Source organism: Solanum dulcamara, chromosome 4 (assembly GCF_947179165.1).
Source record: "Solanum dulcamara chromosome 4, daSolDulc1.2, whole genome shotgun sequence".
NCBI lineage: Eukaryota > Viridiplantae > Streptophyta > Magnoliopsida > Solanales > Solanaceae > Solanum > Solanum dulcamara.
In genome coordinates, this window is record NC_077240.1 from 18,119,440 (window position 1) to 18,145,305 (window position 25,866).

The window sequence follows — 25,866 nt, forward strand, 5'->3', positions numbered from 1 at the left end:
TATATATTTTATGATTTCCATCAAGATATGATGCTAAATTTTGTAGCCAAAACACAAAATTTATGTGAACAATCTTGATACTCGATTTTCTCCCTCCATTTTTAATTGCTATTCTATATTCCCTTACGTCTTCACTATCGGGGAAGGTTTTTGGTGATAAGACCTGGAAATATCATAAGTGAGAATGCTATTTATTTTACCTGTTAGTTACTTTTTCATTCGTTATATTATGTCCTTTTTTTTAGCTTCAACAATTACGTGCAAAGTCAAGTCATTTTAATTCATTTACTAAATGATTAATGATGATCATATATGTTAGTATACATAGAATTTCTCAAGTTTTATTTGATTTTTATATGTTTCCTCTGTTATTCTTCTTGTTGTTGTTTTCTGTGTATCAAATTGATTATTTTGGTATAATTTTTCATTAGGAACGATATTTATACGTTATAACAAAAAATAGATGAATGTATGTGATCAAAACTTTATTAGTTTAAATTCAATTAATCATGTTAAACGACTTGATATCCACGTGAAACTCCACGCACATGTTCAAAAACTAGTTAAATTATAAGCATTATTCATTTCAATACTTGAACCTTAAATGATTTGTGTATCCTACGTCACATATGAGCTGAAACAGATATAAAATATATTACAATGATTTGCTTAATGTTAATTGGTGGTATCGCGTGTTAATCATATATCTTCCCACTTAAAACGTGATAAAACTATCCATTCATCAAATTCTACCAGCACACTATTTTTCATACTTTGTAAACATGTAATGTACGTATATATATGGTCTACCAAACATATTTTTCATCACAATTTAGTGATCATATAGATAGATATTACATGAATTATAATTAAAAAGTATCACCGAAAGATCAATCAATATAATGCGGTCAATAGGAAGACTAAGATGACAAGTGATAAAAACATTTTCAAGAACAATACAGAATAGTAATAATCTTTAAAATACACTCTCGAGACAAAAAAAATTGAAATACATTAACAAGTAGAGCATTGCTTACTAATTATGTGCCTAAGTTATAATCTCTCATTAAGCGATATTATAATCACAACATAAATTTTATTTTTGTTAATGCAGGACTTGATACTGGTGCAAGGAGAAAATACATCAGTCCAATAACTTTAAATGATCAAGTTTGTTGATTTCTGCTTATGAACTTCAAATTTATTTTTTAAAACTCGATTATTATTGAAGTGTTTGTTTCTTATAAAAATTATGAACTTAGCCCCTCTCTTCTTCAGTAAAAGTTTATAAACTTAGCCCCTCTCCATTAAAATAAAACTCTCCTTCTTTCTTGTTTTCCATATTCTTATTCTCCTTCTATATTTTTCATTGTTTTCCGTCTAAGATCTAAATATCTATAGACCCATATCTTGTTCATGACATTGTTTTGTGTAATACTCATCTTACATATTGTCATTAAAAAATAATCATAAGTTATCTTAACAAGTTTATACCCAAAGTTATTTAGCCCTTATTTCTTTCAAACTTGAAGTGCAAAGTGCCAGCTACACTCGATTATCCTACACCAAAAAGGCCCAAAAATAATGATATCAAAAGAGAGATATTATCTCAAATCAAAACTCACTCTACTATTTGGGGGTGGGGTGTGTGTGTGGCGGGGAGGGGGGGGGGATAACAAAGCAAAGAAAGGAGACGTTGACCCATGAGCAGTAGAGAACAATCAATTTAGGTCAATCCATCAAAATTTTCTTCTAAATTTTTGTGGGTATAGGTAGAAGTTTGAGAGACAAAGAGTAAGAGACTTGATGTCTCTTCGTACGCACAATGATGAGTGAACTACGTGGAAGGCTTTTGGTTTCTTAAAAATATCTGTATTATTTTATTTAATTTTTAATTAGGTGAAGAAATGAAAAAATAATTTAAATCCACCTGGATTAACACGTAAGATAAAAATTTGGCATGGACAGTGCATGTAATACACATTCTGAATTTAGAAATATCGAGTTGGTAAAGAGTTCTAACTATCCAAATTTGACGGGGTAATTAAAACTCTTTATAGTATGGGCGTGCAATCAATAATGAGTGTCTGGTTTAGAAGTGTTTTTAACTATTCACTCTACGAATATATGGTCTACCAAACATATTTTCTATCACAGTTTAATGATCATATAAATATATATTACATGAACTATAATTAGAAAGTACCACCGAAAGATCAATCAATATAATGCGGTCAAGAGAAAGGGTAAGATGACAAGTGATAAAACATTTTCAAGAACAATAAATGATTGTAATAATCTTTAAAATACACTCTCGAGACAAAAAAATGAAATACATTAACAAGTAGAGTGCATTGCTTACTAATTATGTGCCTAAGTTATAATCTCCCATTAAGCGATATTATAATCACAACATAAATTTTATTTTTGTTGATGCAGGACTCGATACTGATGCAAGCTAAAACTACTAGCTAACAACTCAATCTATGCATGAACTCTCTACAACTATGTGCTCTCTTTGATGCATTAAATATTTCTAATCTAGTTTTTATATCCTTCTTAATCTGTGTAACAACTTCCTCTGCTGTATATACATTAATCGAAATTGTTTCCAGTTTCTAGCTCTCCAAACATTATAGTACATGGCCCCTCATATTGCTGCCAAAATCTGCTTTTTAAAACCATTGCATCTCTTCATTTTTATTGTCATTAACACTCGTGTCATTTCTCCTGCAATCAGTGCGACCCCTGTCTATGCTTCCAGCCCTTGTTTCACCTTATGTATCCATTCACAATGCCAAAACAAGTGACTAGCTGATTCCTGGACTTGCTTGTTGCATAAACAACGGTAAATATTATCTTTAGGAATATTCAGTCTTTGCATCCTCTTCTTAGTAAGGAGTCCATTCTGCACAGCTAACCATACAATGAACCTATGTTTCGATTGAGCTACAATACTCCAGACTAATTCAGTAATATCCCAACTTCTTTGCTCTCCTATTAGTGTTAAGTAGCTCTGAAGGATCGAATAATTCCCACTGCAATAATTTTAGATGCTCAAATTTATTGATTTCCACTCATGAACTTCAAATTATTTTTTTAAAACTCCACTATTATTAAAATGTTTGTTTTTTATAAAAATTATGAAAAGATCATATTTTTTATCAAAACAATCAAAGCTTTTGCAAATAAGAAAGACATATATTTTTACAAGAAACATCCCCTTCATGGTATGGTGATAGTTATGACACCTAAAACTTTTTAGGAGTTTATGAATAATATGGTTATTAACTTTTTTGTTGACTGCAATTTTATCATATCATAGTTCAATTTTTAGAAGGGAAACTAAGAGTAATTAGTAAAGTTGCTGTGACTAGGAGGTCTAGGGTTCAAACCTTGAAAATAACCTCTGATAAAAATATAAGATAAGACTGCGTACAATCCTTGTGGTTGAACTCTTTCCGAATCCTGCGTATAGCGGGAGACCGGGCTGGCCTTTATAGTTCAATTTCTAATACAATTTCAAAGGAAAAAAGAAAGAACAAAAGAAAAAAAAAACACTTCCAACACTATTCTTCTTTACAATCTACCCTTGCAGGCAAATTTATCTCCTATTACAAAAATCTCCGGGATAATCTCTTCCCTTTCTATAATTGCTTGCAGTAGAGTTCTTACATTTTGGGGGCATACCAAAACAACAAACCAGACCCAGAAGGAGAAGGAGAGATGGAGAGACAATTTTGGCCTTGAGGGTTTGGCGTGCTTTCCTTTTTTTGCTCTCTATGTTTCTCCTATCTAAATATGTTATAATCTGATTCTCTCCGACCCTTTCTCAAGTTATTTCCTCTCCCTCTTTTGTATCTCTCCAATCCATACACATATCATAGTGTATAAATTTTGTTATCTGGGACAGTATTAGTTCTTATACTGAAGCTTTGTTGAATGCAAATTCTTTTATTGGGTAGTACATTTGATTAATGTCTAGTGTGGAAGTAAAAGGGTTTGCGGGAACACCCACAAAGCCCAATCAGTCAGGTTTGTGAAAAAGCTTATGACTTTGCCTTTATGAACTTGCATTAAAGATTGGAGATTTGGTGATATCTGGGTTTGATCCTTTTGGTAATAGATGAATCTTGAATTGTGATGTGGTGTAAATACATGTGTTGGTTGGTTTGGTTTATTTCTGCTAGGGTATATTGAGGTTAAAAGAGGGATATCCTTTGCTAGTTTTGGGATTTCATTTTGAGATTAAAAGGGTCTCATAATTCTTGGCCTTTTTTGGGTTGTCATTTTACTCTTATGTGAGTATTCAGTGATTGCTGGTAAAGCTATTACCTTTTGGTTTTCCTAGGGTTTATTGTGTGTTTTGAGGTGAAAGGCTTTATGTGAAAAGCATTTGTTCCTCGATCACTTGTCAGTTTCTTACTGATTCTTTGTTTCTCAGCTAGTGTTTAAAAGTTTCCCTTTTCTTCCTTTATCAGTGGTGTAAGAACTCCGGCTGTGAAATAATTTGTGTGAGTCACAAGTTTAGATATGAGCAGGAGGATTCGGAGGAAATTGACAAGGAGGGGACAGGAGAAGGTGGATTGCCCTGAGGTTGATGAGTGTTTGACTTTGGATGAGAGAGGGATAGTTGATTGGACTAGGTTGCCTGATGATACAGTAATCCAGCTATTTTCGTGTCTGAACTATCGTGATCGAGCAAGCTTGTCATCCACCTGCCGGACTTGGAGGAATTTAGGTGTATCACCATGCTTATGGCAGGGTTTGGATCTTCGTCCCCATAAGTGTGATTCTGCTGCTGCTGTTTCTCTTGCCCCGAGGTGTAGGAATCTTCAGAAACTTCGATTTCGTGGTGCTGAATCTGCGGATGCAATAATACAGCTTCAGGCTAAGAGTTTGTGTGAGATCAGTGGTGATTACTGCCGCAAGATCACAGATGCTACATTGTCTGTAATTGCTGCTCGACATGAGTCACTTGAAAGCTTGCAACTTGGACCTGATTTTTGTGAAAGGATAAGCAGTGATGCAATAAAAGCAATAGCTATTTGCTGTCCTCAACTCCGGAGACTTAGACTCTCTGGCATTCGTGAAGTTGATGGAGATGCCATCAATGCATTGGCTAGGCACTGTCGGGGTTTGGTGGACATTGGTTTCATTGATTGTCTCAACATTGATGAGGTGGCTTTGGGAAACGTTTTGTCTCTTCGCTTCCTGTCGGTTGCTGGCACAACTAATATGAAATGGAGTTTGGCTTTACAGAATTGGAGCAAACTACCTAACCTGACGGGCTTAGATGTTTCCAGAACAGATATAATTCCTAATGCCGTTTTAAGATTGTTTTCATCCTCACCATGCTTAAAGATCTTGTGTGCCTTATATTGCCCTGCTCTCGAGCAAGACGCCAACTTTGTTTCCAATAACAACCACAGAGGTAAACTACTGCTTTCTTTTTTCACTGACATTTTTAAAGAAGTAGCATCACTATTTGCCGATACTACAAATAAAGAGAGGAATGTATTTGTGGAGTGGAGAAATTTAAAGACCAAGGGTAGAAAAATGGATGCTGTTATGAATTGGCTGGAATGGATCCTTTCCCATTCACTTCTGCGTATTGCTGAAAGCAATCCTCAAGGGTTGGACAATTTTTGGCTTAGCCAGGGTGCCTATCTGTTACTTTGTTTAATGCGGAGCACTCAAGAGGAAGTTCAAGAAAGGGCAGCCACTGGCCTGGCAACTTTTGTTGTCATTGATGATGAAAATGCTAGTATTCATGGTGGAAGGGCTGAAGCAGTTATGCGAGATGGAGGCATAGGTCTCTTGCTTAATCTTGCAAGATCTTGGCGGGAAGGGCTTCAGACAGAAGCTGCAAAGGTGAAACTTCTTTGTGATCCTATGGCCAATTGTCTAGTTTGATTTTGTATAATTTCTTATGGTAGGTGTTCATGAATTGTCTGCTAGATCATATTTTGTGCTGTTCTATTACTTCAGTTCTGTCTTTGAAGAGTGTCCATCAGCTTTCCTTTATCCCCCGTCACTACTTGATGAATGGTTAAAAAATATGCTAAAGTTATTTGCCCTCAGGGCAAAGATTGATTTGTATGCATCTCAATTCGACGTGCAGGCTATTGCAAATTTATCTGTGAATGCCAATGTTGCAAAAGCTGTAGCAGAAGAAGGTGGGATAAGCGTTCTAGCAATTTTGGCGAAGTCTATGAATAGGTTGGCTGCAGAAGAGGCCGCTGGAGGCCTGTGGAATCTCTCAGTTGGGGAAGAGCATAAGGTTGTCAGGTTCATAGTCACTTTTATTGTTTGTTCAGCAATTTTCTTCTTCCTAAACAAACTGCAACTACAGGCTGCCATTGCTGAAGCTGGTGGTGTAAAAGCTCTGGTTGATCTTATCTTCAAATGGTCCATCACTGGTGGTGAGGGAGTTCTGGTACGTGCTTTAGCAGGGCATGTGCATATGCATGTAATACCCATGCCTTGCATTCTTAGTTGCAACTTATGCCAATTGCCACATAAAATTGGAAGTTATCAGCTCATGTTTCTGTTATTAACTTGCTTGTTTTTTCCACTTCTTAGGAACGTGCTGCTGGTGCATTAGCAAATTTGGCGGCAGATGACAAATGTAGCATGGAAGTAGCAATAGTAGGTGGTGTACATGCTTTAGTAAAGCTTGCTCAGAGCTGCAAAGCTGAAGGAGTTCAAGAGCAGGTTCAGTTTTAGTTTTTGTAGTCAGCAATTTTTGTCAGACTTTCAGGATAACAAGCAGAGAGTTTCTAGGTTTTCTTTTTTCCAACATATCACTTTATATTTCGGGTCTGAGAATCCTATTGAAATTTTTGAATGCTAGAGTAAATCTGAACAAGCTTTTATGTGCATCAAACGCCTTGTGCTTTACCAAAGGGCAGCCTTTCAAGTTGATATGTCACTTGCCAACCTGTGTGTATTATGAGACTAAAACATGATTTTCTTGTCGGCATGTTTGCGATAGGTCCTCAGGGGAGGTGGCTTGTACATGCATGTACTTTATGCAGGTTAATACATAGGGTATATCTGAGCACAATGGGATATGAATTCCTCACTAGTTAATATACTTCTAGTTAATTCTATTCTCAAAGTTCTCTCGTATTGTGCTTTCCTCTTGCCCCTTTTATTTCTTAATGTGCTAGTGGTTACATGCAACATCTGCTAGTTAGGACTTATATGATCCATTGCCAGAGAAGGGTTGCTTAACTTGTGGTGTCAATGTTGCACTGTTTTAGTTTTCAGTTTATGGACCATTTGGTGAAGGGTACGTTCGTATATCTATTGCTGTCAGTTTTGTGATGACATCCTTTTTGTTTCTCCAGGCTGCCCGTGCACTCGCAAATCTTGCTGCTCATGGAGATAGCAATAGTAACAATGCAGCAGTTGGACAAGAGGCAGGAGCTCTTGAAGCACTTGTGCAACTTACTCGTTCTCCTCATGATGGAGTCAGGTAGTTTGTCTTCCATAATTTGACTTGCGTATTGTTTTACGTGAAGTGAAATATTTCAATATTTTCTCGCTACTGGCATGTAACTATTGATTCAGCAAAAGTCTTTCTAGTGTGGGGAGAAAAAGTCTCTCTTCTCTCTAGACTACTTGAGACATGAAACAAGCAAGACATTCATTTTCTGACAATTTCTCCAGGCAATTTCTACTGCAACCCACTTTATCAAGCTCTAACGAAAATACTATTAGATTACATAGAGACATTAGCTTAGTATAAGAGAAGTGAAAAATAATAAAAGGTCTGTCATATACATGATAAAATTGGAAAAGAAGTCTTAATTTTTTATCAGGAGAGAAACATTTCTAAATAAAGATTGTGGTAGAAAATTCGTAAACATTGTATGGGTTTGTGGGAAGTGAGGAATGAACTTACGCTGAATAGAGACCTCGAAGTTTATAGACAAAGGAACACACTGTTCAAAGGAGATCACTCGGATGCCAAAAAAGCAAGTTACCGAATTGAGGTGATCTATGGGTAACCAAGGGAAAATATTAAAATTTAGTGATGGATAAAACAATTGAGAAAAGAAATCCAATGAGGAGAGCTCACTAAGCCAAGATTGAATCCTGATAGATGTTAACTTGTTAAGTGAGAAGATTAAGTGTGAGAAGATTAAGTGGGCCATGGGTTGTTTTCTTAGACTTCAATACCACTAGATTTTCCAATGTAAGGGTCAACAACCACAACCACACAAGGGGCATGATAGAATTCTCTGAGATCATCAATGGCTTGCAGCTTGTTAATCCCCCTTTATTTTGGGGCTCTTACACTTGGAACAGGGGGAATAATCAAGGGATCTCCTCAAGACTTGATAGATTCCTTCTTTCTACAGAATGGGACGAGAAATTTAGGAATATAAAGCAATCTATACCACCTAGAATATCATCTGATTATTGCCCAGGAAATACTACTTCAAGTGTGAGAACTGGTGGCTGAAAATGGAAGGTTTTAAGAGGAGGTAAAGGGATGGTAGGATTCTTTTGAGGTGTAAGGTCATCCAGACTTATCCTGGCTAACAAACTGAAGCTGTTAGAAACCAAGTTGAAGGAGTGGAGCTCATCTAATTATGGGAGCATAGAAAAGAAAAAGACACAATTGCTGAATTAAGTTGCTAACTTTGATAGGTTACAGGAACAAAGAAGTATATCTGATAATGAACTACTGTCAAAGGCAAGTCTCACAATGGAATTTGATGAAATTGCAAAATGAGGTCCGGGGAAGGGCCCGACCACAAGGGTCTATTGTACGCAGCCTTACCTTGCATTTCTGCCAGAGGCTGTTTCCAAGGCTTGAACCCATGACCTATATTAGAGAAAAAGCAGAATTGGCTTCGAAGTACTTTTGAAGAAACAAGAAGTGCTAGTTAGCATAGATGTGTGTTGTTGACAAAGCACCATGGGCTAATGGGTATTCCATGGGATCCTTTCGTGCTTGTTGGAAGATAATTCATACTATGACAAATTTTTATCCTCAAGAGTTTTTTCAGAAAGAGTTTTAATGCTACTTATGTGGCCGTAATTTCCAAAAGAATGGAGCTAAAGATTTGTGGAACTATAGACCAATCAGTCTGATTGGATGTATTTTTATCTCCAAGATACTAATTGAAAGACTAAAAAGAGTGGTGGATAACAATGTTATCAAAAGTGCTCTTAAAGTTTATGCAAGACCTCAAGTGAGACTCACAATGTCACAACCCAAAAGTGGACGTGATGACACTTCCCTTGCCCACCAAGACAAGTTAGCCTAAAATCCGATTAAACAAATAAATGCGGAAGTAAAGTTGAAATGAAATCTCAATATTACGAAATATGCGGATAACTTAGTCAAACTATTAATACCTCCAAAATTTGATTGTCACGTGTACAAGCCATTAATGTATTACAAAAGAAATGGAAGAAAATACAAGTCTCCATGTCATTGTTTTTCGAATAGAACAAGAACATAATAAAGGGACATGAGGGCCCACTGAAGTGACAAGCAACTACCTCTCAAGCCTCCATAGAAAGCGTCAGACTGAGTATCAAAGAAGACAATCAAGAAGATCCAAGCTCGTGATCTAGACAAGTGTAGAAACAAGGAGTGAGTATCCAATAAGGAAACTACTAAAAACGAATTACAAAAATGTAGTACGCGAGTACTCCTTCCACTCCAACTGAGCCTCCACAACTCCAACCTGCACAGAAATCAACTTAACAGATCACAATTTACCACACATAGTACACTTATTAACACTTCATCGTATACAAATCATCATTCCCACAAATCAAATACTCTAGCACAAACTTCATAAGAACACTTACAAGTTTTATAGATGGTAATAATCTGCAAATGCAATGAAATGAAATGCCAAGTAAAGTGATGGATGTTTGCCCTAACGATACACATCCGTTGAATATTAGGCCAGAACCCATGGGGACACACTAGGTTTATGTACCTGCTTGAAGAGACCTCGACATTCGCCAGAAGAGACCTCAACATCCATCGAAAGAGACCTCGGCACCTACCAGGAGAGACCTCGACATCCATACCATCCACCTAAAGAGACCTCGACACCACACAATAGTTCCCATCACAGTGTTCCAGAATTGATGCAAATAGCATGTTCACACAATAATGAGTGAATGACAACTTCCATACAATTTCATACTTCACAATGGCACAATCATAGTATTCCATGAATAAAGTATAGATATTAACACTCAATTCGTTCACAACATTGCACACATCACATTACCATCACATAGCCTTTTATTACCCCTCTTTATCATTAAGATCAACATTTTGAACAATTTACCCTGTAGCCTATTTTCCCATTACTCCCCAACGCACATAGCAAGGAAATACAAGATTCTACATCCTCAACTAAGGTTTAAAAATTCACTTGCCTTAATTCAAGCACACAATCACTCCGAAACTTGGGTCTCCCCTCTTCGTCGGGCTTCCGAATCAACAAAGTCTATTTAAATATGAATTCAAGAATACGAGTACAAGAACACCCAAATCATTAATTTTGAAGACCGGGTCCAAAACGACCCAAAAATCCATTCCCGGGAAGGTTAGGGTAAATCTAAAAATTTATATGAAATCATGTTGCCCAACAAATTTGGAACCAAATAGTGAAAACCCCATTAAAAAACGAGTTGAAAATAGCCATTAAATAACCACTTATCAAAAGAATTGAGTTCTTAAAAAACCCCAAACTTTTAAGTTGAAAATCAAGAATTAAGGGTTAAAATCAATACATAAACATTGGGTAATGAAGATTTAAGGCCAAAAACACTTACCCAATCGCTTAACCTCGTAAAACCACTTTGAAATCTCCACTCAAGAGTTCCCAAAGCTTAAAATTGGAAAATGGGGAAGAAACCCCGACTTTTGGAAATTTTGGTCTGCCCAGGCATTATACTTCGCGATTGCGGCACCCCTCTTCGCGATCGCAAAGAGGAGAAATCAAGTCAATTCATTAATTGACTTCAGCGATCGTGATCTGACCCACACGATTGCGGTGACTCAGACAAATACCCCATGTGATCGCGAAGCACAGGAGTAAACAACTACGCAATCGCAGTAGGGAAGAGCATGATTGCAATGGACAAGCAAATGGCACCAGACATCAGCACACAACAACATCAAGTTATAAAAATTCACCGAACGGACTCGCGGAATTTGTTTAGAACCCCGAGCACAAAAACCATAAATGTTAACCCTACTAATTTGAAGTTTCGGACTCAATGTAATCGTCGAAACACGGATTCGAGGTCTCCTTGTTTCAAAACCCGTTTAGTCTCAACTAAACTAACTTAACACTCAAAATACCAAATTGAGTTCGGGACCTCTGAAAAATCAATCAAATCCTCTCCTAGGCCTAAAATCATCTCCCAAATTCGATAGAATCGTCGGAAATCCATTCCTAGCATCTGAATTCTGAATGTTGAGCAAAGTCAACTTAAAGGCTAAAAAATCCATAACTTCCAAATTAAGACCTCAAATCTACAGAACAACTCAAAATCTGAAACCGACAACTCTTCTAGACCAAATTCCACATTTTGAAACTGATGGAACTGACGAAATTTCATTCCGAGACTTGTAGCTCCAATTGGTACCAAAAATCATTTTTTTAACATCTTAAGGCTTTAAAACTCTATAACTTTCAAAAATCACAACTTTTCAAAGAATTTCCAAAACCAACTTTGTAAACTGATCAAATAAGACTCGGGGCAACTATCGAGAGGGGTAAAACGGTAATTTTCCAAAAAATTTCCAAAAATGACCCTCAAGATCAATACACAAAACAAGCGCTTCGACTCGCTTAATGTGTGCTTCAGTGTCATCATCAGGACAAACGTTTTCTTGCGAATGAGCATTTCCTGAAGAGTCGACACTAAACAATTATATTTCATTTTAATATATTTGTTATTTATGCTAATAATTATTAATCTTGGACTAATCATGTAAATTAAAGCCCATACTTTATTTGTGCTTAAAGCTCTAATGAACCTTAGAGTTGGTTTTTGCTTTTCACTTTTGACAACACTAGTGGATATACAACAAATGACCTTTATCATCAATGATGACAAATCTTGGATGAAACTATTTTATTAGTAGTTGAAATAAGCTCAACTCCTCCGGGACAATTCACTACTTCTCACTTACCACTTACGCATTTAGTACCTTCTTCCAACTAATAAGCTAGAATGGGCAAGGCAGAGAAGACAGAACAACACAAGCTCAATCTTAATCATTTCCATTACCTGTACTGACATTTCCAGTAAATAAGAACGAGTATTCGAAGGGAAGAAATCAGGGATTTTATGCAAACAAGATATCCAAAAGGCTTTTGAACTTGTTAACTTGAGATTTCTAATCAATATTCTAAATGACATGGGATTTGGGAGAAAGTGGCTAAACTTGATTTCTTTTTGTATCAACACGGTAAGATTCTCTATCTTGGTTTATGGTGCTTTTGAAGGTTCCTTCCATGATTAGGGGCTTAGACAAGGGATCCTCTCTCCCCTTTCCTCTTCATTTTAGCAATGGAAGAACTCAATAATATGTTGAAGTTTGCAACTCAGAATGGAGGGGTGAAGGGTTTTAGAAAAAAGACAACACAGTGCACTAAGCTCGCGCTATGCCCAGGGTTCGGGGAAGGGATGGACCAGAAGGGTCTACTGTACATAACCTTACCCTCTATTTCTTCAAGAGACTGTTTCCACCGCTCGAACATGTGACCTCCTAGTCACATGACAACAACTTTACCAGTTAAGCCCAGCCTCCTAGCGAAGGGTTTAATGGTACACAAAAGAAAAGATGATATGAGCTCATTTCCTAACATGTAATGTAGCTTCCACTTGTAGATACTTCACAACACTTGCCTGATGTTGATATCAATATACTATCTTTAACCAAAAAAAAAAAAACTCCCCTCTACTTTATGCCGATAATGCCTTGGTATTCTGTGATGCTGAAGTTGAATAACTGAGGTAAGTGAGATTGATTCCCACAATTTTTGAGGCTATGTTGGGCTACATGTCATCTGGAGAAAGTGCTTGTTGTTCCCAATTCATGAAGTTGAATAATGCCGAGTGTCCTGCTAGTATTGCTGGGCGTGAAATAAGGTCTCTCCCAATATCTTGTTTGGGCTATCCCTGTGTTAAAAAAAAGAAGGCTATGGAAATCTGAGATGGGGTAATTGACAAGTATGAAAAGAGATTGGCAAGATGGAAGTCTCAAAATCTTTCTTTTGGGGGTAGAATTATACTGGTATATAATGTTCTAGAGGCCTTACCTACATATGTAATATCCGTATTTCTTCTACCTGCTAAAGTTGGAAAAGAGGGATGATTTTTTGAGAAGAGGTTTTATATGGCAAGACAACAGATAAGCCATGGGTTTCCATCTTGTAAATTGGAAATTCCTAATCACTTGCAAGAGAGTTGGAGGATTTGACATAAGAAATTTAAGATTACACAATAAGAGCCTCTTCAAAATGGTTATGGAGATATAACACTGAAGAGCCACTAAGGGATGTGATCAACTGCAAACATGGTCATCTGGAATACTGGTGCACCAAAACTGTAAGATCCTCATTTGGGGTGAGCATCTGAAAAGCTAACATAAGGTTCTGGGAGGAGTTTGCTGTTAACACTGGTTTCAAAATTGGAAATAATAAAATTCTTTTGAAATGGCCATTGGCTGGGACATGGAGCTCTAAAATAATAGTTTCCAGACCTGTTATGTTTGGTTTCATTCCAATATGCCACTATTGGGGAAGCATGGAGCAAACATAGATGGAATTTTCCTTTTACAAGACTTCTGAATAATTGGGAGAGTGGCTAAAATTCTCAAGACAGTGGAAGGTTTTCTAGGCTTAAATAATTCTGAACATTCCTTGGTATGCAATGTAAATAACAGGAATGTTTTCATTTAGTGAAAGATGCATACCAACTTTTCGCTCTTACTGAACAACAGGGTACAGACTGGCCCTGGGAACACATGGAAAGTTAAAGTTCCTTTTAAGGTGGTATGCTTCTCATGGCTGGTCGCAAAGAAGGCATGTCTGACCCAGGCGAACCTACAGAATAGGGGGCTAAACTGAGCTTCAGAAGCTTCTTATGCTGTCAGAAAGCAGCGAGCAACTATCACGTATTTTACATTGTGGAGTCGCTGATCAGGTATGACAACTATATTTAACATTGGGTGGCCTTAAACTGGTTATGGCTAAGGACATATGTGATCTCCTATGGAGGAATAATACAAGAGGGAGGATCAGCAAAAGAAATGGTGGAATGTTGTCCAAGCATGCATATGGTGGGCTGTATGGAAAGAGAGAATGCAAAATGTTTTGATGACAAAAGCAGCTCAGATAATTAAGATAAATTGTTCTTTGCTTTTTCATTTTTGGTGTAAAGAAAACCATGTTGACAATGCTGAAACTTGGTAGAAGAGAGAACAATATTATTATTTCTTTTTTTTTGAAATGGTAAACTAAGTTGCTCAGAATCGGGGTGCAGGTGTCTGATACGGGTGTTAGACCTAGAGGTCGGATCCTTAATGATCTAAATTTTAAGATTATGCGATACGGATATGTGTGCAAGGATTCGGCTAAAAATAATTCAAATATCTTAAAATAGAGCTATATGTCTAAATTATGAGACATTACGTGGAAAACTTACAATGATTTCGAGGAGAAAATATTGATCAAGAGGAGAATCCCAGAAGGAGATAAAAGAAAAATGATCGACATAGAGATTTATATGTACAATCCATTCCATTTTCTTCAATTTCACCATAGCTTTTATTTTGATTACAGAAGTCATTGTATCTGTCCTGAATTTCTCAATCGATTTTGGTTTAAGTACCCAAAATTGGTTGACCAAATCTAGTACAGGTCCCACACCAATACCCACAGCCTCACCCACGCTGTGTCAACACGGGTGCGACACTGAAAGTGAAGAATCTGAGCAACTTAGATTGAAATATGGTTGCCCGTGAATATAATAGCTACCTATCCTAAAAAGAAGATTCAGAGATCATCATAAGAGAAATGCCCCTAGTTGAATAAGAGTAACAGTAAACTAAATGAATGCATACATTTGTTATATAAGTTTTCGTTGAGATCAGAAGTGGAAAGAAACCTCTTCTTGATTGGTCGGTGGTGGTTACTTGCCACTGAGAAGAACTAAAGTACTTCAAGTCATGATTGGGTAAGATTTCTGGACATTTGGTATAGTTATGTTCACAGCACATTTTTTGGATTGTCGGTGAGGAATGTGGTGTTCTTGTCAAATTAAATGAAGAAATCCTAAGTGGATATCACTGGCAATAGGCTCGTGAAGGTGTGAGGTAGTGAAGCCAGTACCAGTGTCGTTTGTGTTTGAGGAGGGGATGCAACCTATAGAGGGTTTTAATATGAGCTGAGTCGAGAACATGAGTACAACGGGATGACCAGAACTCCTTCATCAGCTTGTAGTCATCTCCGAAAGAGTACAAACAATTGATACAATTACCATTGAGATAGAGAATCTCCCGATGGTCTTTCCTAGGAAAGATGACACATCTACGAGACTTGTGCACTAAAACAGACCAAGCGGTCTAGTTTTGTTTTTGAATTACAAAGTCAGTTGAGGATGTGTAAGATCTCTGGAAAACATTTGACTATTATGCTAAAATGGAGCACACCACTGGTCGGGGAAAAAAGGACGAAGAAAGAGCAGTGACTTGGGCTTAATAATGGAAGTGAGGAAATTTGTAATGAACCCATGGCCGAGATACAAATGATTGATCAGATCATTCCGAGATGACCTAAAAGTTGAAGGGCACCACTTATTTGGTTGAGCGCTTGAATTGCAAACTAGAGCTGGTATACATGGAACCTTTTTTTGTTTTAGTATCTTCAGTCGGATTTGCTGCATTAACAATATGAAACAGAATTCATGACCCAAAACACTTGTCACCTTAGGTCCATATTTCATCTCTCGTTGCTTTTCATTTGATAAGTATATTTTATCTCTCATTGTTGTGCTTTCTTTGTTGTGATTAAGGCAAGAAGCTGCTGGAGCATTATGGAATCTGTCATTTGATGACAGAAATCGTGAAGCAATTGCAGCAGCTGGTGGTGTTGAAGCTTTGGTATGGTGTTAATCTAACATTGGCCTTTTTTCCTGAAACTAGGAAATACTTCTTAGTTATATATGTACAGTTTTCTATACACGATAACAGCTTGTGCTTGGGAGTTGAGAATCGCTGTAAGTGTCATGTTCCCATACAAGTCACAGATTTTCCATACAAGATAACATTCTCCCCGATTTACTCACATGTTTCCCTGATTTTTTAATCTTACTGCAAGTAATCAACATATCTGTAAATCAGGTATTTTGTAAATTTGCTAACTTGGTCTAGCTTGTAGTTTAAGAATGGTCAGCTGAAAAGTGCAAGGAGCCTATATATATTGGTGGTCAATTCATGTGGTAGACGTTTAGCTTTTTGCAATCAAGGCTTTCATCAGTTTGTGATGGTTTTCTAATCTTCTTGCAAGCAATTAGCATATCTAGAAATCAGGTTTATGTAAAGTTTGCTGACTCAGTCTTGTTTGTAGTTTAAGAATGGTCACCTGAAAAATGGAAGGAATCTATATATATTGGTGGTCAATTCATGTGCTATTGAGGTTTTCATCAGTTTGTGACCCATTCTGGACCGCATTATCACATCACTAATACAAACTGATACAATTTGAGATACATGAATAATTGAAAGAAATTGACTAACAAAAATAACCGGATAGGAATTCCAACATGAATTGAAGAACAGGAGGTTATCAAAATTGAAGAACAGAAGGAATCTGAGACCCTATCTGAACGTTTAAGGTAACAATTAGCATACTGCACCAATCACCTTGAAAGAACGAACCAAAGATATAAAGCTTCGAAGAAAACAGAATTATCACCCAGAATCAAAGCATGAAAGTAACTGTTAAGTTCAATCGGAACAAAGAGGGTTCCAAGTCTCACATTGATGTTTTTCTATCTCAAATATGCAAAAACTCTTCAAAAACGAGCCTTAACACTATCTGTACTTAACAAGAAAACCCCAATTGAAAGACGTGATTTCCCTAAATCCTTTTAAACCTGCCATAACTTAGAACAGTGATCTGGATGCTTGGTGACTACTGGTGGTGGCGAATAATTGTAGTGATTGGCAGCGGTGGTGGTTATGGCTGAGGATAGTGTGGGTGGTGGATGGTGGTAGTTGATAATGGTGGGTGGTGGTGGCAGTAGTTGATAATGGTAGGCAATGGCTGTAGCGACGAATGAATGAAATTGTTGAACTGCTATCTTCGTAGAAATTTTGAATAGACATTTTAATGATATAAAGACTTTGCTATAGATCTTAATCATTCAAATCTATTCAGACCCATTAAGTTATTGTAACTTAAAAAAACAAATGCACTTAATGGTTAAGATATGAATGATTTAAATTCTGATCTATAAAATGAATCAAACTTAATGACTAAGAGCGGAATAATTCAGATTAAAACCTTCATTAAGTGCAAGCAAATAAGGTCTAATTATGTGGTTGCCATCTGTTTCCTTTTTTCTTATTTTGTTGCGTTAGAGAGCAATCAAATGATGGTTTTCTTTCTTGGTTCATACATTTCTACTGATTATTATAATTCCGAATATGTTCCTTTTTAAATTGAAGGTTGATGTTTTTCTTTCATCTTGTTTGATTGCCAGGTTGCTCTTGCACAGTCGTGCTCAAATGCTTCTCCTGGCCTGCAGGAGAGGGCTGCTGGTGCTTTGTGGGGATTGTCTGTATCAGAAGCAAATAGGTCTGTACAACTATTTGCTTTTGTGGTGGTGATGCTAGATTAGCATATCTTTTTTTTTCTTGGGATTAGTATGCTAGATTAGCATATCAATTTTGTCATAGAACACAATGTGAGCCTACTTTTTGAAGACATAACTAAGTAAATAAAAGTGTGTTTTCTCTCACAGCTTAAGCTCTTAGATGAGATAGCTACACACTTCATCGTGGTATCAAAGCAGGCAAAAGTCCTGAATTCGAGTCTCATCTCCACCTATTTTCAAAAAAAGAATTTTCACGTGCTTTGCCTATGGAAAAGAATCAGGCCTGCGTGTGAGGGGGCGTATAAATAAAAATGTGCTCTCCTAACAACTTAAGCTTTTAGATGAGATGATCACACTTTAACACTACTACTGCTCTCAGTGATGATGGTCCTGTTGCATTAATTAATAGGTTTGGTTCTTTATTAATCTCCACAAAGATCTTTCTATAAACAATTTTCTACTGCATCTATGAATTGTATCCGGCTGAATGGCTACCGTAATTTTTCCTAATCCCTTTTTTCTAAATTGAGCTACACTTCTTTTTGTCTTGTAATTCATCCTTTTCCGTTGTTATTCTATTTTATTTTATTTTGTTAGTAGATAACAGTTTTATTAGAAAAGATTCTAGGAAGATTCGAAGAGGACTAATGGACACCATATTTGAACATCAAGCCATCTGATAACCCTCATAAGAATCTGCTTGAGTTGTGTAATGTATTATTTATACATGTATCACACAATTGTTGAGCATGTGTTGCATAATCAGGTGATGTTTCTAGAGCACCAGTTTATGTTTGAGATGATTGTATGTAGACCTTTGTTCGCTGCCACTTTTCTCTTTGACCAAATTATTTCAAAGTGGAGAAAGTGAATTCAGACTACAGAATTTTCAATGCTGAGTACTATTGAAGCGATGAACTGCATAATCTAGGATCTTTTCAGTGTATAGAATGGGATAGAACAGGAAATATTCTCTCCAGAAGCACACTTTTTATAGTATCCATAAATGTCGAAACTGGCAATTTGGTAGCTCCAGCTCACTATGATTATGATCCTGTTCCAAATCTCTACTTAAGTTGAGACTTGTCCAACTTTTGCCGTGATCTTGTTGTCAGGCTCCACATTTGATTGTCCGAATGACTTAGTGATCACAACGATCAGTACAACTGCAACACCAATTCGTTATTTCTGAAAACTTGTGTTGAGATCTATTATATTATCTAGCTTTACTCTTAGCTTATTCTAATTTGTGTTAAGACCTAGTTCTTTTTCCTTCTTTAAACCATCTCTCGTCCTAACACATTTGTTACAAAAATGTTGGCTCCTTCTCCATTTGGATCTCTTACGCTCTAGATGAAACATTGACCGCAATCAATTAGCCAGCAACTTTTAGAAGTTCTAAAATCATTTATCTTGTACGTATTAGATGAAAACTATTATCGGGGTCTTGGAGGGGAGGACTCACTGACATGACAAATAAATTTTGCGGTAAGTATGTCATGAAACTAGTCTTCTAGATGGATAGTTATAGTTAATCATGGGCCAACTTCCATTAGTAGTTCACTTCATTATTGTCAATTTGTTGGATAAGTCTTAGACTGTTTGGTTTGGCACAAAACTTTGGTGGAGGTATTAAGCAATTTCCTTTTAGTTGGGGGCCTTTTCAGGGTAAGAGAGTTTGGTTTCATTTACTAAGTTGGTACCCATCCTGGCATTCAGGCTGTTCAGTTAATGACATGCCGTCGTAAGTGAACTAAGCTGTATCCTTCAACCATCAATTTATCTACCTGAAGATCCTACAACAATTTTTTTAGGCATTTTCTTCCTCAAAATTCATCTGACCCGCTACACTTTCTCCTGTCTTTCCCTTAATCTCTTGATCCCTTATTATTAATACTGTTGCTTTTCAGTGATCCTGCGTTCTCATGAATTGTAGGGTTTTCCTCTTAGTTAATTTAATTGAACCCTGCACTACTAGAAATACACTTATTATTTGTTTATTTTTTTTTTAAAACTATCCCTGACATATTCAACTGTTAACATCTAATCCAGTTTTCCCCCCTTACGTAATTAGAAGATCTTCTTCTCTGACAGTGCCACCACCTCTTACCATCTTCTCCTGTGAGTTCAAATTATTTTGTTATTATGCCCATCCTTCTACCCTGAACTCTATCTTCCACCACCTCTTCATGTCCCACGGTTATTTTTGTCTGTCATAACTCACCAAGGTCACGGGAGAGAACTTTTGGGATTTGAGATTTAGAAAGGATTACCACGATTGGGAGGTGATTGAGTTTCAAAGGTGGTTGTCCCTACTCCATAGGAAAGTTACTCTGATTGATAATTCTGACGCTTTGTGGTGGGGGTTGGGGACTAACATAGTTTTCTCTGTTAAATCTTCTTATGGAAACTTTTAATTAGGGAGGAGGTTGCGTTTTCGAGTAGTTCAGTATGGACTCCACAGGTGCCAAGGAAGGTGCGCTTTTTCTCTTGACGAATTGCTAGAGGGGTGATTTTGGCAGCAGAAAATCTTAGAATGCGGAAGATTGTCTGCGTCAGCTGGTGCTACATATGCAAGGAGGCGGACGAAGACGTCGATCATCTTCTTCTACATCATGATTTTACCATGAGGTTATGGTGGGATATGTTTAGGTGGTTTGGAACTTCTTGGGAAATGCCAAAAACTGTGAAAGATTTAATGTATTGTTGGAGGAGCGGGAGGAGGAGAAGATGTAGGGAATGGAAGTGGTTCCTCTTGCGATGACGTGGATTGTTTGGATAGAGAAAAATAGGAGAGAGCTTTTGAGGTGTAGAGTCAAGTTTTATTCTTCTTATACTACGATACTTGTCCAAAGCGAGTGGTCATGTAAACCTTATGTCTATTCAGCTCTTTCCTTTAATAAGAACAATCTAAATGTGACACTTTCACGATGAATTACCGGGAATTTTTGTTACTAGAGTCCCAAAACCCAGGAAATTAAGCCAATGATCAACTAGCCTTGGAGTAGTCTCCGGTTTCTTATTTTCTTTTGGTGCACCCATAAAGTTCCTTTATGTATGGAAGAATGGGTGGAGTTCATAGAGAATCATGTCTTTTTGTAGATTCTTTACCTTTTGGAATACCCCTTGTATAAGGCCAGATTTTTGGCCATGTTTATAAATGAAATACGTTTACCTGATCAAACAAAAACTCACCGAGGTCACCACAATAATCCTTCTCCAGAACTGGCATATTACATTACACACCATTAACTCTGGGTAAGTAGCAGAAAGAGGCACATATACAGCATGATGCCAGCAGAAATTGGACGGAGATGAGCATCACTTGAACCACTAGGCTAGCTTTGCAACATGCTAATTGAATATGAAATTCATTCTCTTCATGTTTCTGCAGATTGCTTTATGTTATTTTCTTAGCCATGTTGCAACTGCACAATTTGCTTTCTCTTCACTCAATCTGTAATTGATCCAATTCATAATTATTGAATCCTGCAATAGTATTGCCATTGGACGAGAAGGAGGTGTAGCGCCACTTATAGCACTTGCACGATCTGATGTTGAGGTAAATCTTTGTGCAATGGAACTTCTATATGATGTATAGAAATGCTTTTCCATGCCTTCCTGGCTGTTGCTCTTTTCCAGCTTTCCACTACTTGAGAAGGCTTAATTTGTTAATTTTAGTTTCTACTATTGAACTATCTCATCTTCCTCATATTGTAATTGAATTGGATCCTTGTATATATTTAAATTGATGCTTAACTTAGCTATATTTATTTTGTTTCAGAACACATTGTAAATTTTGAATACAGATTTGGGAGCTAGAAAGCTTATCCAGGGAGATCCAACCTGTGGATTTCAGTTGCCGTTAGCAATTATGTTACTACTAATTGTGGCACCTCAACATGGTCTGCTAAAATCATGGCCACACATTTGCCAAAACTTCCTTTGGATATTACCAGTTGTGACTTTATGTTACTCAAAGGGAAACTAGATCACTTTTTCTGTTTTTAGTGTATTTAATGTTGTACCATTAATTGGTATTCTTATTCCATTTTCCTCTGGAAAATTTCGATGGATTTAGCTAGCTCTTCAAACTTAAAAAGATGAACTAACCAGCCTGTCCAATGATGGCTAGGCTTTAGTAAAAATATATCTTCTGCAGAGTCACGTAGTTTAGAACGTAAATTTAGGATGATCTTTTTGACCTCTAGAGTTTGTTTTAGGCTTAAACCCTTCCATGTCATGCTTCATCACAAAAAATAAATAAAATAATTCCTTCCATGGCATGTTGGCTAGTGGAGCTTTCACTAATTCCACCTTAGAAGTACTAAACCATTAAGTCACAAAATCTGCAAGTGGGTAGTAGTTTCAGTAATGTATTTCACATAATTTCTGGGTCTTTCACATAATCTATGAATATATTGTCTTGTTAATCTGCCATATTTAGATGTAGCATCTATTTGACAATTGTTTATGTACCTGCAAGTGGTTTTACCTTGCAGTGCAATGTTTATGATGCATTATGTATTAATACAGAGAAATTTATACATATTATCCTTTTATGGGAAATAAAACTAATATGTGAAGCTATAGTTCTGTTGATTGGCATGTAATGGCAAATGCATGGTACTCTGAATCATATAAGTTTTTCTGCATTCTGGAATACGAGTGTAATTATTTTTGAGAAATAAGTATGAGTATAATTACTCTTGTACATTCCTAAATTTTCCCTCTTTCCAGGATGTCCATGAGACTGCAGCTGGGGCTCTCTGGAATCTTGCTTTCAACCCTGGTAATGCTTTCCGTATAGTGGAGGAAGGGGGGGTTCCTGCTCTTGTTCATCTTTGTTCGTCATCTATCTCAAAAATGGCACGCTTTATGGCTGCTTTGGCATTGGCTTATATGTTTGATGGAAGGTACTTGACAATGTCTTCATCCGTGAATATTATTCTAAACAGCACCCTATACTAAATACTGTATGCTATTTTCTCTTGATTTTTCCAGAAAAGCTGTCTTAGAATGATACTTATTTTTCCAGAAGCCATTTATTTCTGGCATTCTTCTCATTATATTTTGTAATCCAATCTAGCTTTAGCTGTTTCAAAGGAGATAACTAGCTGGAGCGAGGTCTCTTACCATGCTTAACAAGAATGTAGTTATTTTATCAGTTGTGGCTACTAGTAGACATTTGTCGAGAAAAGGACTCCCTCTGCAGCACAAGTTTCCTTATCTCACGACTCACAAAAACTTTCATGTAGATATTGGTTTGAGAAAACTACTTGATGAGATTCGTTTGGATGTAATCTTTTTGCTTGAATGGGGATTAATATCCTGTGGAGGAGTTCAAGGGCATTTAGTTAACTTTGACTGGTTATCACCTGTGTAGGTTTGGTGACTTGTGGAGATAGAGAAGCTTGCTTTTCTTGGAAAAGTTTTGATATTCATTCCAATGTTGTGACTAAACACTTGGGTACCTACTCCGTGGGAGAGGCCAAACAAAAAAACTGTCATAATTGGATTTCGTGAGGAATTCAGCTAAAATCTTTAAACTACAACTGCTTCACTATGGGTGTTTGGAAAGGGAAAAGAAAGTTGAACATTGTGGTTTCTGCGATGTTCTCACTTGTCAAAGGAAAAAAGAAACGATTGAGGCATTTTTTTTTTTATGAAGTAAGAATTAATATTAAAAGCATCAAAGAAGATGCACATAAGCACTGTACAGCTGCTGTTACAAAAGTTGAGAGCTCTATTACGAAAGTCCTATGCTAGAAATGATTAGGCATTCTGGAATGTTGTTGCATTCTTTCCTTGCGTGTGTCTGTCTGAGTAAAAGTTAAAATGTGATTTTCTATTTAACAGAATGGATGGAGTTGCACTTGTGGGAACCTCTTCAGATAGCAACTCTAAGAGTGTAAACTTAGATGGAGCACGAAGAATGGCTTTAAAGAACATTGAAGCTTTTATTCTTGCATTTTCTGATCCACAAGCATTTTCTGCTGCTGCTGCGTCATCTGTCCCTGCAGCATTGACTCAAGTTACAGAATCAGCTCGTATTCATGAGGCAGGCCATCTTAGGTGCAGGTATGCATGTTGTCCCGCACCCTTCCTTTTCCGTCCTTTTTAATCTAATGCTTACTGATAAAAGTGTCTTATAAACATAAACTCACTTATCATAATAAAAATCGTACATCGTGTCTGTAATTTTTTGTGTGAGCTGTGTACGACATTCGCTTTCTGAAAAAGGTCTGTTTCTCGCTCATTGAGACTTTTAGAGCTTAATGCCTATGCATTTCATGGGGAAGAAGCATGGAAATGTTACTGAGTCGACTTTATGAAATTGCTTCATCTTCATCATTTTGTGACATGACAAGATTGAAATATGTGATGCCTAGCTGTTTAAGCAACTCTCCTGGGTCCCAAATATTCTCTCTTACCTTGTTGAATCTTCGTCTTTTATCCCCTCATTAATAATCTTAGATATCCTTCTGCCTTTTTATTAATAATTTTTCTTAATTGCCTCTTCAGTGGAGCCGAGATTGGAAGATTCGTTACAATGTTACGTAATTCGTCTTCTATTCTCAAAGCATGTGCTGCATTTGCCCTTCTTCAGGTAGGTGATTCTCTCTGTGGCACTGACATTCTTCTGATATCAGTTTTTTCAATTTAAATGGGCAGCTTAACTGATCTCATGTTTACATATTTTGTAGTTCACAATCCCAGGTGGCCGGCATGCACAACATCATGTCCGCCTATTGCAGAACACTGGAGCATCAAGGATTTTGCGTGCTGCTGCTGCAGCAGCCACTGCCCCTATCGAAGCCAAAATCTTTGCACGAATCGTACTTCGGAACTTGGAGCACCATCAAATAGAATCCTCAACCTAAGGTCTGGTGAGGACTAGATGTAATCCTAGGCTTGTGCATTGTGACCACTGCCATTGTCGCCTTACTCAGCAATAGTGGTAGGTATCCTCCCCTCGGTGACATTGACATTAAGCTGCCAGTTTGTGTTAGCATACCGAAACTAACAGTGTTGGCTTTTGGGAAGAAGCAAAGGCTTCTTATTTTTCTACCCAAACGTCTGCCTGTTTTTGGGTTTCTTTTAGTTTTATTTCTTGGGTACATAGGCTGTGTGAATTTTCCGCCTTTTTGTTAGTTATTCCCGTGTGTCTGTTTGAGCTTAGGCTTGATAGATCTATCGGCAGTGCGTTATATAGTTCCGAAGTCCAGTTGCTTTTCAGATTCTGTATTTAATTTACATGGCAGATTGTTTTATACCTGTACATTATAGAGCTGCAGAGACGTTAGCATGATGACAATTTCTGTGTAAACACTTGAAAGAATTTCTATGATATACTACTTGTGTTTTTAGGTGGTTTGGATGATCAAATTGATGGTGTCTTTCAACCATCTGAAGTTTTTTTATCCCTAACATATATTTTGCTAATTTTTTCGCTTCAACTTTTAAAATTGAATTAGAGGATTTTGCGGTCACCAGAAATATGAAAGTTTAGATGAGGGTTATAAATCCCGAGTCTCATTAGGTGAGGGGTGACACAATTTTCGACTCGATATAACCGCTCGAGAAATAGTCCAAATGTTATACGAAGGTTATCATTGACAGGTTCACCCCAAGTATGGTCATTTCATTGTGCCAAAGAACACGTACTCTAATGCCATGGTGGAACGATACTGACTACCACTACTTAGACGGATAGTCGAAGTAAGAGACTTAATAGATATCTTCAAAGCTACCTAGGAAGCCTCCTGGAAATATATGACTAGGTAAACTAGAAACGATGGTGTTATAAGTGTGGCTATCTCAGTTTAATTTTGTATAATAATGACTTGAGATGAATTTGAATTGAAGAAATACGGTCTGTGAGGATTCATAACGGTCTGTGAGGATTCATATTGCTAACGTGTCAACTTCGTTTTGGAATGAAACGTAGTAGTTGTTCATTGTTGTCCGGCGGAAAAA

At 37.0% G+C, this 25,866-nt stretch overlaps 1 protein-coding gene across 4 annotated transcripts; it reads left to right on the forward strand.

The window, feature by feature from the left end:
• The first annotated feature begins 3,545 nt into the window (after positions 1–3,545).
• LOC129886745 (protein ARABIDILLO 1-like) lies at positions 3,546–25,275 on the forward strand. Of its 4 annotated transcripts, none has more exons than XM_055961573.1 (13): positions 3,546–4,035; positions 4,482–5,874; positions 6,125–6,283; positions 6,356–6,472; positions 6,586–6,717; positions 7,356–7,483; positions 16,081–16,168; positions 17,773–17,867; positions 21,385–21,448; positions 22,627–22,802; positions 23,746–23,967; positions 24,412–24,496; positions 24,594–25,275. In XM_055961573.1, exons 2-13 carry the CDS (start codon positions 4,534–4,536, stop codon positions 24,768–24,770), a joined length of 2,784 nt encoding a protein of 927 aa, XP_055817548.1. In that variant the 5' UTR covers positions 3,546–4,035; positions 4,482–4,533; the 3' UTR covers positions 24,771–25,275. The 4 variants fall into 4 exon arrangements, with proteins under 4 accessions (XP_055817548.1, XP_055817546.1, XP_055817549.1 ...); XM_055961571.1 differs by having other exon boundaries at positions 3,546–3,752; XM_055961574.1 differs by having other exon boundaries at positions 3,546–3,752; positions 6,356–6,439.
• The last annotated feature ends 591 nt before the right edge of the window (positions 25,276–25,866 follow it).